Source organism: Orycteropus afer, unplaced genomic scaffold (genome assembly GCF_000298275.1).
Source record: "Orycteropus afer afer isolate SDZICR_OR568_19922 unplaced genomic scaffold, OryAfe1.0 scaffold00042, whole genome shotgun sequence".
Classification (NCBI taxonomy): Eukaryota; Metazoa; Chordata; class Mammalia; order Tubulidentata; family Orycteropodidae; genus Orycteropus; species Orycteropus afer.
The window spans coordinates 13,678,971-13,692,779 of NW_006921629.1; the positions used below are offsets into that span (position 1 = coordinate 13,678,971).

At 52.2% G+C, this 13,809-nt stretch overlaps 1 protein-coding gene across 1 annotated transcript in view; it reads left to right on the plus strand.

Annotated features, from left to right (window-relative positions):
- Positions 1 to 13,809, plus strand: part of SPNS3 (sphingolipid transporter 3 (putative)) — a 58,479-nt gene extending 44,670 nt beyond the window's left edge. Inside the window, exons 9-12 of the mRNA XM_007937593.1 lie at positions 3,790 to 3,855; positions 12,232 to 12,330; positions 12,448 to 12,619; positions 13,736 to 13,809. Of these exons, the coding sequence (XP_007935784.1) occupies positions 3,790 to 3,855; positions 12,232 to 12,330; positions 12,448 to 12,619; positions 13,736 to 13,809 (411 nt within the window). The remainder of the gene's footprint in view (positions 1 to 3,789; positions 3,856 to 12,231; positions 12,331 to 12,447; positions 12,620 to 13,735) is intronic.

The following is a 13,809-nucleotide window of genomic DNA, read 5'->3' on the forward strand; positions in this document are numbered from 1 at the left end:
AGAGTAAATTCACTTTTCATACAGCAGTTCACATACACTTTGTCTCATGTCATTGACCAAAATTTACAATGCAGCAGCTCCCCTCCCACTTCCTCCCCACAGTTACCTCCTCCCAGTGTCCATCCCTTCATACTCTTCTGCACCCTGAGTTATCTCCCTGTGCATAATCTGCCATAAGAGTTTTTTTTGTATGTTCATGTATGTCTGTGCATATGTGTGAGTGTGCACATGTTGAAGCTCAAGTGTGTGCATGTGAGTGCTTCAGTCTGCATGTGTCTATGCATGCTTGTGTGTTTGCATACATAGGTGAGTGTGTATGCGTGACAGTGTGTGTGTGTGTGTGCGTGTAGAACTTCTTTGGCCAGGGCATGTTCATCATTGCTGTCCCAGCTCTAAGGAGACATTCTCCTGTGTCTGAGATGGAGGAGGCCAGGGGCTGGTGTCTCCACCGTTCTCAGGCTCCAGGCAGCTTTCCCAGGCCCTATCACCCAGGAGGGGCTAAGGCAGGGTGCAGAGAAGCATGGCCAGGCTCTGAGAAGGCAGGGATAGGGTCAGATTTCCATTTCAAAAGTCCCCTCAGGGGCTGGTATGGGGAGGAGTGGTGGAGCCTGGGAAACTGGCGTGGAGGGGAGAGAGGATGAGGCCTGGGCCAGGCTAGCCACAGTAGACAGCAGGAGGGGGCAGATTTGAGGGACATTAGGATGAAAAATGGACAGGAGTCAGTGATCTGTGGAGGAGTGAGAGTGAGCAGGGCATAGAGGAGGCCCCCAGCTTCTGGCCTGGGTGAAGGCCACTTCTTATTCCTGAAGCGGGAGCCAGAGGGTTAGCTGCTTTGGCAGCCTGCTGGCAGCCAGTTGTGAGTGGAGTCTGCATCCTGGCTGGCTCAGCCACACTGGGCAAGGAGATGATGTGTGAGAGGAGATTGCGGAGAGAGAATGAGTTTGGGGACCGGCTCCGTGTGAAGCTCCTGTGGCCACCCAGGAGAGAGTGTCCAGGAGGTACCTGGGACTGCAGGGCTGAGACTTCCACGCAGGAGTAGCTTTGAACCAAAAAAACCAGTTGCCATCATGTCGATCCTGATTCACAGCAACCCCATGTGAGCAGAACTGAACCACGCCGTTGTGTTTTCAAGGTCGTGCCCTTCTAGAAGCAAATCGCTAGGACTTTCTTCCAAGATGCCTCTGGGTGGGTTCAAACCAACACACTTTCAGTTAGCAGTCCAAGCTTAACCATTTGCACCGCTCTGGAATCCTTAGCTTTAAGCAAGGAAATAATACTCACAGTGACTTTATTTCAAACTAGGGCCCTTTTGTTTGTTTGTTTGTTTGTTTTTTCATTGTGGAACACATGTCTGATTGGTCATGGGAAGCCTTGAAGTTTAGCGCCCAATTTGTATGGGACCTGGGAGATGAGCTTTAGAAGCACAGGCTGTTGGCGCTAGAGGAGCCTATCAGAGCACCTGGGCTACCCTCATCACTGTACAATTGAGGAAACCAAGCCTCAGAGGGCAGTGGCTTTTCCAGGGCTGCCCAGCAAGGCAGAGTTGGGCTAGGGCCCATCTACCCCGGGAGCCCTCTGTTGGAGAGCCCCCTCCTTGAGCTAAGGAAGCCCAGGCGGCTGCTGCAGAAGACTCTGTAATTATAGGATTAGGAGGCAGCCTCTCCCCAGCCCAGCCCTTCTCCTCTCAAAGCCACCGGGTGGAGACAGGAGCTGGCGGCTCAGAGTCGGTTTCCAGGTGTGTCTGAGGAAACCTGGCATCCACAGGCGGCTCCTTCAGCCTGAAAGGCCCCATTGTGGCTGCAGCCTCCCTCCATCGGCTCTATTTTGGGGTCAGGACCCACCCTGCTCCAGCTGGAGGAAGGAAAAGGTGTATTTCAGTATGTCCTGTGGGGCAGGGGAGAGACAAAAGAGGGGACTGCAGCACAAGCAGGGGGTGGATAGCTCAGCGTGACCGAGTCCTGGACTCTGTGGAGAAACGGCAATGGTGACTGCAAGCTAGAGGTGTGAGGGGAGGAGCGGCCTGGCGTTGCAGGTGGAAGTGGCCCAGAAGTTGGAAGAGAGGGTGGTATGAGGAGGGCAGGGCTTTCATGTGGCTCCAGGAGGACTCTTGTCTGACTCTGACATGCTGGAATGCAGGTCCGTGGCCTGTCTGGCGCCCTGCCTGAGACCTGCCTGCCAGGACTTCCCGATTCCCACCCCTGTGGGGGCCCAGCCCTGTGCCGTGCCCCAGGGAGAGACCAGTGGTGCCCTCCAGGGCCTCCCAGTGTGGAGGGCCTGGGGCTGCAGCTGCCGGGAACATGGGAACAAGTGAAGCTCTTCTTTCTGCAGGGTCTGCCCTGCCTGTGTTCTGCCCCATTGGGCCATATTTGCCTGCTCACCCCCACCAGCATGGCAGGTGCATTCTAGCCTCCTGGCCTCTGCTCATGTGGTCCTCAGCCTGGCTTGGATGTGTGGCTCTTCTTGGCCAGTCCTGATCCTGCCCACTTTTCAGGGTTCTGCTCACTGTCACCTCCACCTGCAACTTCCATCATCATCCCAGGCTTTCCTCTGATTTCCCTCCAGCCAGCCTTGCCACACACTGTGATTGCCAAGGCCATGCAGAGCTGTTTTTCCCCCAACAGTCTCCTCACCCCTACCTTGTGCAGGGTCAGCCACAGGGGATGAGAGGCTGGCCAGGAGGTGGCTTGATGTGTGTGCCTATGAAATGGGATCATGACACCTGCCTTACTGGGTAGCTGAGACGTTGGGTGGGCTGACAGGAGTGAACATGCCTGGCATGTAGCAGGGATTCAGGCAGTGGTCCTTCAGCCTCTCTGCCCTGGTACTTGTAAGCCTCTGAACATCAGGCCCTGGGTACTGGGCAGCCCAGGCTCCAGCCCCATGACTCCAGGAATGACTAAATCCACTCCAGCAATAAGCTCTTGAAAGATTTTTTTTTTTCCTCCTTCCTTCTTTGTGTTACCTCATTAAACTCCTCTTGAGTGAGGGGAATGAGGATTGTCCTAATCCCTTGGCACAAGGTGGGGGTGGGGGTTCAGGGAGCTGAGTGAGATGGGCCTACAGTGGCTTGTGGCTACTGGAGGACATTGGGAGCTGGGCAGGGTGGGCACACGAGGCTACACCAGCCCCACAGCTGCCCAGGGCAGGGTGGTGGTGCTGGACGGGAGCTGGAAGTCTTATGTTTCAGCCTAGCTTTGCCCTGGGTCGGCTGGTGACCTCAAACAAGGCTTGGCCCAGACTGGGACTCAGTTATAGGCCCTACTCACTTCCGCATGCTGCTCTGGGAAGAGAATGATCTGCAGGGCTGTGCGTGGCTGTGACCTGCGGGTGGTGCTGTCTATGTGTGCCTGGTCCAGGCAGGCTATCTGGCACATAGTAGGCACCTTAACAGGGCAAGGGTGGAGCAGGCTATGGGCAGTCCCTTGGCTTTTCTGCTTTTAGAATCTGTTTCTCCATCTTTCAAAGGGGCCTGAGAACTCTGGCTCCCTCCTACTGGGTGCTTGGGTTACTGTGAGGGCTGGACCATGAAACCTGTTCATTAGGGAGAGTGCTGTTCCCAGACTTGGGCCTGGAACTCTCCTCTGTGTCACGATGTGGCTTGGCCCAGATAGGAATGTCTACTTACCTTGAATCCTTAAAAAACAATCCCAGACCTCGCCCAACCCAGTATGTTTTCATGGTGCTTTCTTCTATGGAAACTCAGTCCCCCTTCTCCACAGTTGGGAAGACACCTCAAGTAGTGTGTGACTGGGGTCTGGGAACCTCACCTGGGCCACCTTCTGTCCATAGGTGTTCCTGGCCCTTGGGGAGCTTCTGCTATCTTGCAACTGGGCAGTGGTTGCTGACATCTTGCTGGTAAGTGTGAGAGTCAGGGTGGGGGCTGGTCCTGGGCCCTCTTGAGAAGGAGGTCTGGAGTCTGTCCAGCTCAGGGCTGGACCTCTGCTGTTGAAGTTCCTGGGGGTAGGGAGAGGCTTCAGAGACTGTAGGGTAGGGAACCAAGGTCACTGAGCAGCTAGTTACCTTAGACTATTGACTCTAGTCAAACACATGTCCTCTGACCATCACCCCCATTTTGCAGATGAGCAAATGGTGGTTCAGAGATGGCATGTATCTGGACAAAGGTCACACAGTATGCCAAGGCTCTGAGGCAGGACTGGAGCTTAGGCTTTTTGACTCTAGGGCAACTTCTCAGCAAGCCTCCACTCTGGGGTGTGTGGACACAGGGATGCAGGATTTCAATGCTGCAGCTGTTGAACCCAGGTGGGTCCAGCCTGCCCCCGATTCTGGGTCACAATTCAGGGAGACTGGCTCGGGAAAGAACAGAGTCTGACACTGTCCTGTTCACATGACCGCTAAGTTCAGAGTCCAGCACAGGGCCTCTCTGAGCCTCATTCTCCATCTCCCATGGGAAACATGTAATGAAGAACTTTGAACCAGGGCTTTGAAATGGTTCTTCCTAGCTCAGTCATGGCCAACAAAGCAAAACCAAAATGGAGTTGAATTTGTAAAATGTGGGTGTGCCAGAATAATAACTGAAATGGGAAAAATTATGGGTCAATGCCTTGGTAGAAACTTAATCTCCCTCTTAGAAGACCTGGGCAGTGTGCAAGTTGCATAGCAACCAAATCTCTTGATTGGCAGAATCAGAAACAGCAATGCCCAGGCCTGCTCAAAGATGGTGGATGGTTGCTTTGACTGTGTGTTGCTCTCCATAGTCTTGGCAATAATCCAATCTCTTGCATCAGGTTCTTGAAAGGGCTTATGACCTCCTCTGAGTTCCCATTCCGAGGTTTCAACCTGTAAATTTTCCCACTCTGGTTATCATTCTAGTATACCCACATTTTACAAATTTGAGTTTGTTCCAATTTGGCCATGTCAGTCATGACTGAATTGGTTCGAACCAGTTTGAAGCCTTGCTTTGAGCCTTGTAAAGGGCTGTGTCCTTGTGGATAACACAGCGTCTCAGACCTAGGAGCAACCTGTGGAAGGTGTTAGCACAGCCCAGTACTGGGCACATGGGGACTGGACCAGTCTGACAGTCAGTGGATAGCTGTCCTGAGGGTGGTCCAGTGCAGGGACATGAAGGTGGGCTAAAGAAAAAAACCTGGGTTCCAGCCACGGTTCTGGAGCTCGCTAGCTGTGTGATCTTCGGCAAGTTACTTTGTGTCTCTGAGCCTCAGCTTTCCAATATGGAAAATGGGGATAATAATTGTACCTCCCTCATGGTTGTTGTGAGATTGAAATGAGATTATTGGTGTGAGGCTTCTGCCCAGAGCCTGGCACAGAGAAAGTCCTCTGCAAATACTGGCTGAGACTCTGACCATGATTCAAGGTTTCCACTTTCTCATCCTCTGCCACCCAAAGGGAATCCATGAGAGGTGCAAAGGGTTAATGGCTCGGCTGCTAAATGAAAGATTAGAGTTCAAGGCCATCCAGAGGTGCCTCAGAAGAAAGGCCTGGAGATCAATTTCCAAAAAACTCAGCCATTGCACATTGATTCTACTCTGACACACATGGAGTTGCCATGAGTTGGAGTTGACTTGATAGCAACTGGTTTTATTCTCCAAAGAAATCTGAGCACCCTAGAAAGGTTTGGAAAAGTTTTTGGGGTTGGTAGTCATTTAGCTAGTCAACAGGACCTGCTTGAATACAGCTGTTGATGGGATGCTCACTCTCTGCTGAGATGGTCTGCTCTGTCCTCAGGCAGCTCTTGTGACCCTCTCTCCTGTGGCCCCCAGCTCAGCAAGTGTGGATAGGGCTACGATGCTCCCTATGGCTCCTAGGGTAGGGCTATCTGCTGTGGGGTCCTCTCTGCCCCTCCCTCCAGATGGGAGACTTGGGCTCCAGCCCAGAATCACCCACAGACCTGCTATGTGGCCTTGGGCCTCAGTTTCCTTATCTGTAAAAATGGATGATCAGAACCTGCCTGGCAGGGTGAAGGAGCTTACGTGCGAGAAAGCCCCCAGTCAATGGGAATGTGTCAGCAAACTTTGTGTGGTTGTCCACTTTTAAACTCCTCCCTTCCCCCTGCCCCCCAACATAGCTTGTTCTCTCTCAGGCAGTTCAAATGGAGCTGAAACCTGCTCCCCCCGAAGCTTCATCATGGTCCCCCACGGCGCTGCTCCTTTTTCCACATGACAGCCCCACAGATATGTGAAGAGTGTGTCTGTGTCCTCCAGTGTCTGTGTGTGCAAGAATGAATGATTAACCTGGCAGAGATGACTCTGTGGAGCAAGGAGGGATGGCTGAGGTGGGGGAGGGGCCCTGGGCCCGGCCAGCCAGGTTTGACCCATCTGGCTCCACTGGAGAGCTGCCTGGACATGCTGCCATCCACCCCAGTGCTCCTCACAGTCCCTCCCTGGCTTTTAGGCTTCCAAACCCCAAGCTTAGCAAAGTCAACCACCCCAGGAAGGCTTCTGGGCCGCCACCCCTATCTCTCCACCTTCCTGAAGCCCTCTGTCCAAGATTGTCTTTCTGTTCTTCAGTGGCCAGAGCTGGACCAAGCTTCACAGACCATAGAGCTCTGCTCCTCCTGCTGCTGCTTTCCTGGCAAAGACAAAGGGGGAAGAGTTAGGAGGGGTGGTCACAGGGTCAAATGCAGGAAAGGGGCAGATTGTTGGGGCCTGGTCTGTGGAGTGTAGGGGCAGGCGCCTTCCTGGGGCAGGCTGAGGAGAGAGTTTGGAGGTGAGGGTGGAGGATCGGGAGCATACACAAATCCCTCGAGAAGGTGCGTGGAGAACAGGAGAGAGGGTGGTCGCTGGAGTTAGCAGAGGTTCAGGGAAGGCTGGTGGTGCTTTTCAAGAAGTTAGGCAATAATAGCAAGTCTCCAGGGGTGGGGAGGGAGTGGCCTGAGAGGGAAAAGCTTGGAGACCCTGGGAGGGACGCTAGAGAGAGGAAGCCCCTTGTGGGAGGTCCAGTAGGGAGTGGGATCCAGGAAGGAGCCAGCCTCAGAGAGGAGACCTGATGCTCTTGCACAGAGGCAGCAGGGTAGGGACAGTTTTGGGACAGGAAGTGTGTGGGGAAGGGAGTATGTGGTAGGAAGTAGAGAGAGGTCTTATTTGCTAGCCTGAGGTTGAGGAGATGAGCTCCTTATGGGCAGGGGCCTGGGGAGAGCAAGGAGGAATGTGTAGGTGTGTGTGGATGTGTGTACACGCATGTAGAGGGAGAGTGGAAGTAGGACAGCAGGTGGCTGGGGGAAGGGGAACACTCAGGTAAACAACTCTGGGCTGGAAAGGAAGCCCAGGTGCTGACTAGGGAGACTACCGGTCTCTGGAAGTTCAGAGCCTGGTGTGTGGGGTCAGAGGGTGAGAGAGTCAAATAGCCCAGGAGCTAGGACTCGGGAGCTGACCACCTGTTTCAACTCCCAGCCCTACCACTCACTGGCTACATGACCCTGGCCAAGTGACTTAACTTCTCTGGAGCTCTGTATCCTCAGTTATCAAATAGGTAGGGTGTTTTAAAAAACAACAGGAACAGTTGTCATTAAGTTAAACCTGACTCATGTTGTTGTTGTTATGTGCTGTCGAGTCAGACCCAACTCATAGTGACCCCTCCTTGGGCTTCCAAAGCAGTATCACTACGTAAGTAGATTGCCCAATCTTCCTTCCGAGGAGTGGCTGGTGGGTTTGAACCGCCAGTCTTCTGGTTAGCAGTCAAGTGTCTTAGGCACTATGCTACTGGAGCTCCGAGAGACCCCATTGTGTCCGAGTAGAACTGTTTTTTCGGAATTAGATTGCCAAGCCTTTCTTCCAAGGTGCTTCGGGATGCACTCAGGGGCATGACTCTCTGTGGTCCAGTTACTCACAGGAGGAGAATCCAGATTCTCTGGAGAAGGGACCTCAGGGGCTTGCTGTCCAGTGGTTCTCAAACTTCTTTGTGTATAAGAATCACCTGAAGTAGGAGGTGCGTGCTTGTTACAAATTCAGATTCCAGGCCCTCTGTCCACAGAGTCTGATTCAGTGGGTCTGTGATGTGGTCCAGGGAATCTGCATTTCAACTTCCCACATGATTCTGATGTAGATGTTCCTTGGAGCACACTTTGACAAACACTGGTCTAGCCCAGCCAGCTCCCCAAATCCACAAATCCTCCTAAAAATCCCAACTAGCCCAGTCTTCCTCCTGTTCACATACTCCTCTGACGGGGAGCTCACTCCCTGAACCCCAGGCAGCCCCTGCCTCCTGGCAGCTCTGTTGATGAAAATGATGTGGCTTAGTCACAGCTAAGACAACCTCTCCAGCCCAGCTCGGCCCTCGACCTCAGAGGGAACGGCTCCCTGGAACACTGAGCTTGCCTCCCACGCCTGCTTCTCCCCAGGCTGAGCAGCCTGTCTTCCCAAACCAAATGACGAGCTGTCCAATTGCTTCCCAACCCACCTGTCTGTCTGGACCCTGTGCCCACTGGGGTGGCCCAGAGTCGGCTCAGTCCGCCCTCCCATAGTGCAGAACAGGCGGGGAGAGCTGGCTCCTCTTTCTCAGGCCTGTCCTCTGGTGTTCTGGAATCTAGCCACCGGGCTCAGCCCCACCTCATCAGCAGATTTTCCCAAATCCCCCCGGAGGGTTATCACCCTTCTGTTCCCCCTCTGCCTGGTATCTCATCGCTTCCCTGCTCAGCCTCTGTCCCCCAGGGAGCCGTCTGCTTACTCGCCTGTCTCACCTCTTAGGGGTGTCTGGGTGTGACGCTGAGTGGGGAGCAGGAGGCAGGCTGCCAGGTAGTGTGCAGTTGGTGGTTGCCGCTCTAACTTTCTGCAGGCCCATGGGCGGTGCTGGTTTTGTCCCTGGGTATAAAGGGAATAGCCCTTCTAAGATGGGAGAGCCCAAAACAGAGGTGTGTTTGTCTCAAAATAGAGTGAGCCTAGAGTTTTGGGAACCCAAAAGCATCTCACTTCTATAATTACTCCCTGGGCTGTCCAGCTGCTGACAAGGCCCAGCCTTGGCCCCCAGGCTGTATGGAGACAATGAGAACCCAGAATAGGCTGGGTTAGGGGTGGGGGTGGCTCTCCCTCTTCCACAACTGGCAGCAGCAGCCAGTCTGGGTCCAGCAGGTTGAAGTTCCTGGGAGGAGAGGAAGAGACTGAGTCTGACAAGGCCTGGGCCCCACTTGGACTTTTTCAGACACTCCCGAGCCCACCCTCTGGGGGCCCTGCCCTTCTCCCCAGAACCACCAGTGAGTAATAGCATAATTATGGGGTGAGAAGGAAGTACCTGCCGGAGGTACAAAGCTGTGGTCAGTTTCTTCTCAGCCTGTTGTCAGGTCCTGGTGATGGGTGGAGGCCCAGCTTCCCTCAGGGTCTGGCCGCAGCAGCTCAGGGATTCTGCCCCTCCGACCTGCCCACCCACACGTCCTCATTGTCACCAGAACCCCCGTGGCTCCCAGCCTCTGTGCTCCTGCTTCCGCACCTTTGTCCTCACTGTGCCCCTGCCTGGCATGTCCTTCCCACCTTTCTGTCCGTTACTGTGCCATCTGCCTGCAGGGCTAGGGATGAGCTTGTCCTTCCTCCTTCTCTCCACTCCCCAAATATCAATATTTCTGAAAAAGCTCTTCCTTGCCTCTGACATTAGAGTGGTCAAAGGGCCAGGTCCTGGGTCAATTTCAGCTCTGCTATTTCCTGGTTGGGTGATCCTGGGCACATTACTTAACCTCCCTGTGGCCTCAATTTCCTCATCTGTAAAACTCAGAGAGTAATTGCATCTCCCTCATGGGTTGTTTGAGTTGATATATAAAATGCATACAGGAAGTACTCAATAAGTGTTGGCAATTATTACTGTTATCCTTGTTATTATTCTCTGTTGGATTCAGATTTATGGACACCCCGGCCTTGGGATGGGGCTTTGGGGTGGAAACTTCTCTGTGACTGCCCTGTTAGAACCGTGTGTGTGTGTGTGTGTGTGTGTGTGTGTGTGTGGCCTCTGCTCACAGGGAACCTCCTCCTCTCCCTTCCTTTTCCCCCTACTCTTCTCTCTTTTCTCCTCCCCTTCCAACCTCTCCTGCTGCGGCCCTGGGCTCTGGCAGGGTTTCTCCTGGGACCAGTCTCTAAGATGGTTCTACTTGGCTGCATTGGTTGGCAGGCTTTCAGCTACTCCTCACTGTGCCTGGTGCTTCACTGGACCCCAGGGACCTGAGAGGAATTAGACAAGGGGTTTGTGATCGAAGACCTGCCTAGAAAGTATTGAGGGTAAGAGAAAGCAGACAAAGAAAGGATCCTCCCATCCCTGAGTGATGTGTGCATGTGGCCTGTGGGTGCTCAGGGCAGGCATCTGAACTCTGGGGTGGCGCCCCAGAGGAAGTGACTCCAAAGCTAAGTCCTGAAGGACAAGTAGGCATGTTGCTTGGATGGACCAGAGAGGGGAAGGCATACTGGGCAGTAGGCACCAAAAAACAGCAACAACCAAACCACTTCCTCTTGAGTCAGTTCCAACCCATGGTGACCCCATGTGTGTCAGTAGAACTGTGGTCCATAGGATTTTCAATGGCTGTAATCTTTTGGAAGTAGATTGCCAGGCCATTTTTTCCTGAGCCACCCCTGGGTGGATTCAAACCTCCAACTTTTCGGTTAGTTGCACTTAACCATTTGAGCCACCCAGAAGGCACAGCATTCTCAAAACTCCAGAAGCATTTTGCCTCCCAGAGTCACAGGGCATTATTTTGATTTGATGTGGACATAAAGTCTCCAGCTACCAGATTAGTAATAACAGCATAGCTCTTAAAGTAGGTGCTATTATCCTCATTTGAGGATGAGGCACAGAAAGGTGAAGTGATTTGCCCACAGTCACACAGCTAGTGAGTGCAGGGATCTGGGATTGGAATTTAAACAGTCTGACTCCAGAGTTCGTATTCCTAACTGCCACCTCCTAGGTAACCAGCCCCACCAAGGTATGAGAAGGCAGTAGTGCCCGCCTCACTCTCTTCCATGGAGTTGTCTGGGCCTCTCTAGCCAGACATTTTTGGGTCTCTGCCTGGTTGGACTAGAACTTTCTGAGAGAAGCCCTCTGCACTGTGCCTACTGCTGCCTGGGCGTGCAGATACCTGGCTGCGCGTCCCTTCTCACTCCACCAGCCTGCACTGCAGCTTCCTGGATCCCCGAGCTGGGCTGCCTCAGCCCCACCACTCCTGTCACAGCCATGCCTGGTCCTTGCCCAGACTTGCTTAAAAAAAAAAAAAAAAAAAAATTGTGATTAAAAACATAGAACATAAAATTTTCCATTTTAACTATTTTCAAACGTATAATTTAGGGACATTGATTACATCACAATGCTGTGTAGCCATCACCATTATTTGTTCCCAAAACTTTTATATCATCCCACATAGAAGCTTGGTCCCCATTAAGCATTAACTGCTCCTTTCTTCTCCCTGTGACAAACACTAATCCACCTTCTGTCCCTATGCATGTATCTACTCTGGACATTTCATATAAGTAGGGTCATATAATATTTGTTCTTTTGTATTTGATTTATTGCAGCATAATGTGTTTAATGTTTATCTATGTGTGGTTGTGGGGTGCCACGGAGTTGGTTCCGACTCACAGGAACCAAATATTTGTACAACAGAACCAAATACTACCTGCTGGGTGCTGAGTAATTCTTACAATCCCTGTATGAGCTCATTGTTGTAGCCAGTGTCAATCAATCTTATTGAAGGTCTTCCTCTTTTTCACTGACCCCCTGCTTAACCAAGCATGATGTCCTTCGCCAGGGGCTGGTCCCTTCTGATAACATGTCCAAAGTACATGAGACAAAGAGTTGCCATCCTGACTTGTAAGGAGCATTCTGGCTGTACTTCTTCCAAGACAGATTTGTTTATTCTTCTGGCCATCTAGGGCAAATTCAATATTTTTTTTTTGCCAACAACATAATTCAGTTGCATCAATTCTTCTTCAGTCTTCGTTATTCATTGTCTAGCTTTCACGTACATCCCATAGTATTGCATGTATTAGAATCTAATTTCTCTTTATGGCTGAATAATATTGCATTGTATGTATATGCCATCTTTTGTTTATCCCTTCATTAGTTGATGGACACTTGGCCTCCTCCCAGTTTGAGAGCAAAACCTTAAGGGAGGCCCTTGGCACCCCATCCCAGGGCACAGGATTGATGTTCTAATGGCCACTCACTTGGCCAACCTGTTACACTTCCAGGCCCTTGTCTTTGGCAAGTGGGAAACAGGAGGTAGGTGAGAAGTGTCTCCACTCTGTACTCTCACTTGCGGGAGCTTTCCTGCTGCCTTGTGTTTTGCAGTCTGTGGTGGTGCCCAGGTGCCGAGGGACAGCAGAGGCGCTGCAGATCACAGTGGGCCATGTCCTGGGAGACGCCAGCAGCCCCTACCTCACTGGACTTGTAAGGCCTGAGTGTTGGATGGGTGGAGTGGGAAGAATCTTGGGGAGGAACCACCACATGCTAAACCCTGGAGCGTGGCCTGGTGGGCTTGGCAGACCCAGCCTCCCTCCTCTGCAGATCTCCAGTGCCCTGCGGGCCAGGCGCCCCGACTCCTACCTGCAGCGCTTCCTCAGCCTGCAACAGAGCTTCCTGTGTTGCACCTTTGTCATCGTCCTGGGTGGGGGCTGCTTCTTGCTGACTGCACTGCACCTAGAGAGAGACCAGACGCTGGCCCGGCAGCCTGGCACAGGTACCTCCACCCCTCCTACCCATGCCAGGCTCAGAGCTAAACTTCACAGGGTCAGGAAACCCTGGCCAGTTTGTTTGCTCATTTTTGTATTTATTCATTCACTTAGAAATATTGATTACACCCCTGCTAAGTGTCAAGAGTTTGTTCCTGGGGAGTACAACCAACCAACACACTTGCCTATTAACTGAAAGGTTGGTGTCTGAGTCAACGCAGAGGTCCTTTGGAAGAAAGGACTAGTGATCTACTTCCAGAAAATCAACCATTGAAAATCCTATGGAGCATAATTCTACTCTGATACACATGGGATTGTCAGGAGTTGGAATTGACTCGATGGCAACTAATTTACATAGCAGGCAAGGTTACAGATGCTAGGAGTCAATGAATAGGCCAAGTTCAAGCCCTCATGGAGCTGATCCTCTAGTGGGTAGAGACTGAGTAACACAAGTAGAAAAAGAAAAAAGAAAAGAAAGAAAGTAAATTTGAGGTAACAAGTGCTATGGAGGGACAAAACAGGGAAGGAGATAGTGAGGGACAGATGGGAGCAGGTTGGAATCTTCAATAAGGTGGCCCAGGAGGTCATCACCACACAGGTGACAATGGAGCAAAGGCTTGAAGGAGGTGAGGGAGTGAGCCAAGCAGTTATCTGGGAGCAGAGTTCTGCATCCAGCAGAAGAAATAGCCTGTGCAAAGGCCCTGTGGTGGAGGTGTGCTTGATGTGTGTGAAGACTGGCAAGGAGGCCGGTGTGGCTGGGGCAGGAGCAATGAGGTGAATGGTAGAGGATGAAGGCAGAGTAACAAGGCCAGAGTATGAGGAACCTGGTAGGCCCTTGTAAAGACTGTGGCCTTAACTCTGAGTGAGAGGGGAGCCTCTATAGGGCTTCCAGGGGGAGGAGCAGGAGGCGGTCAGATTTATGTTGTAAAAGTATCACTAGCTGCAGGGTTGACAAGATGCTGCAAAGACCATGGAGGTGGCAGGGAGGATAGTCAGAAGGGGTGAGATTGGGAATTTATTTTACAAACTGAATTTAGAAGATTTCCAGACAGATTGTGCCCAGGCCTGGTCCCAAAACAGTACCTGCCTCCTTTGAGGCTGGTTGAGCATCTTTCGTCCTACAGGAACCCCAGACAGCAAGGATATAGAGAGCCAAGGACTGCTTCTTGGTATGGAAGCCCCTACAGAAGACCCCTGA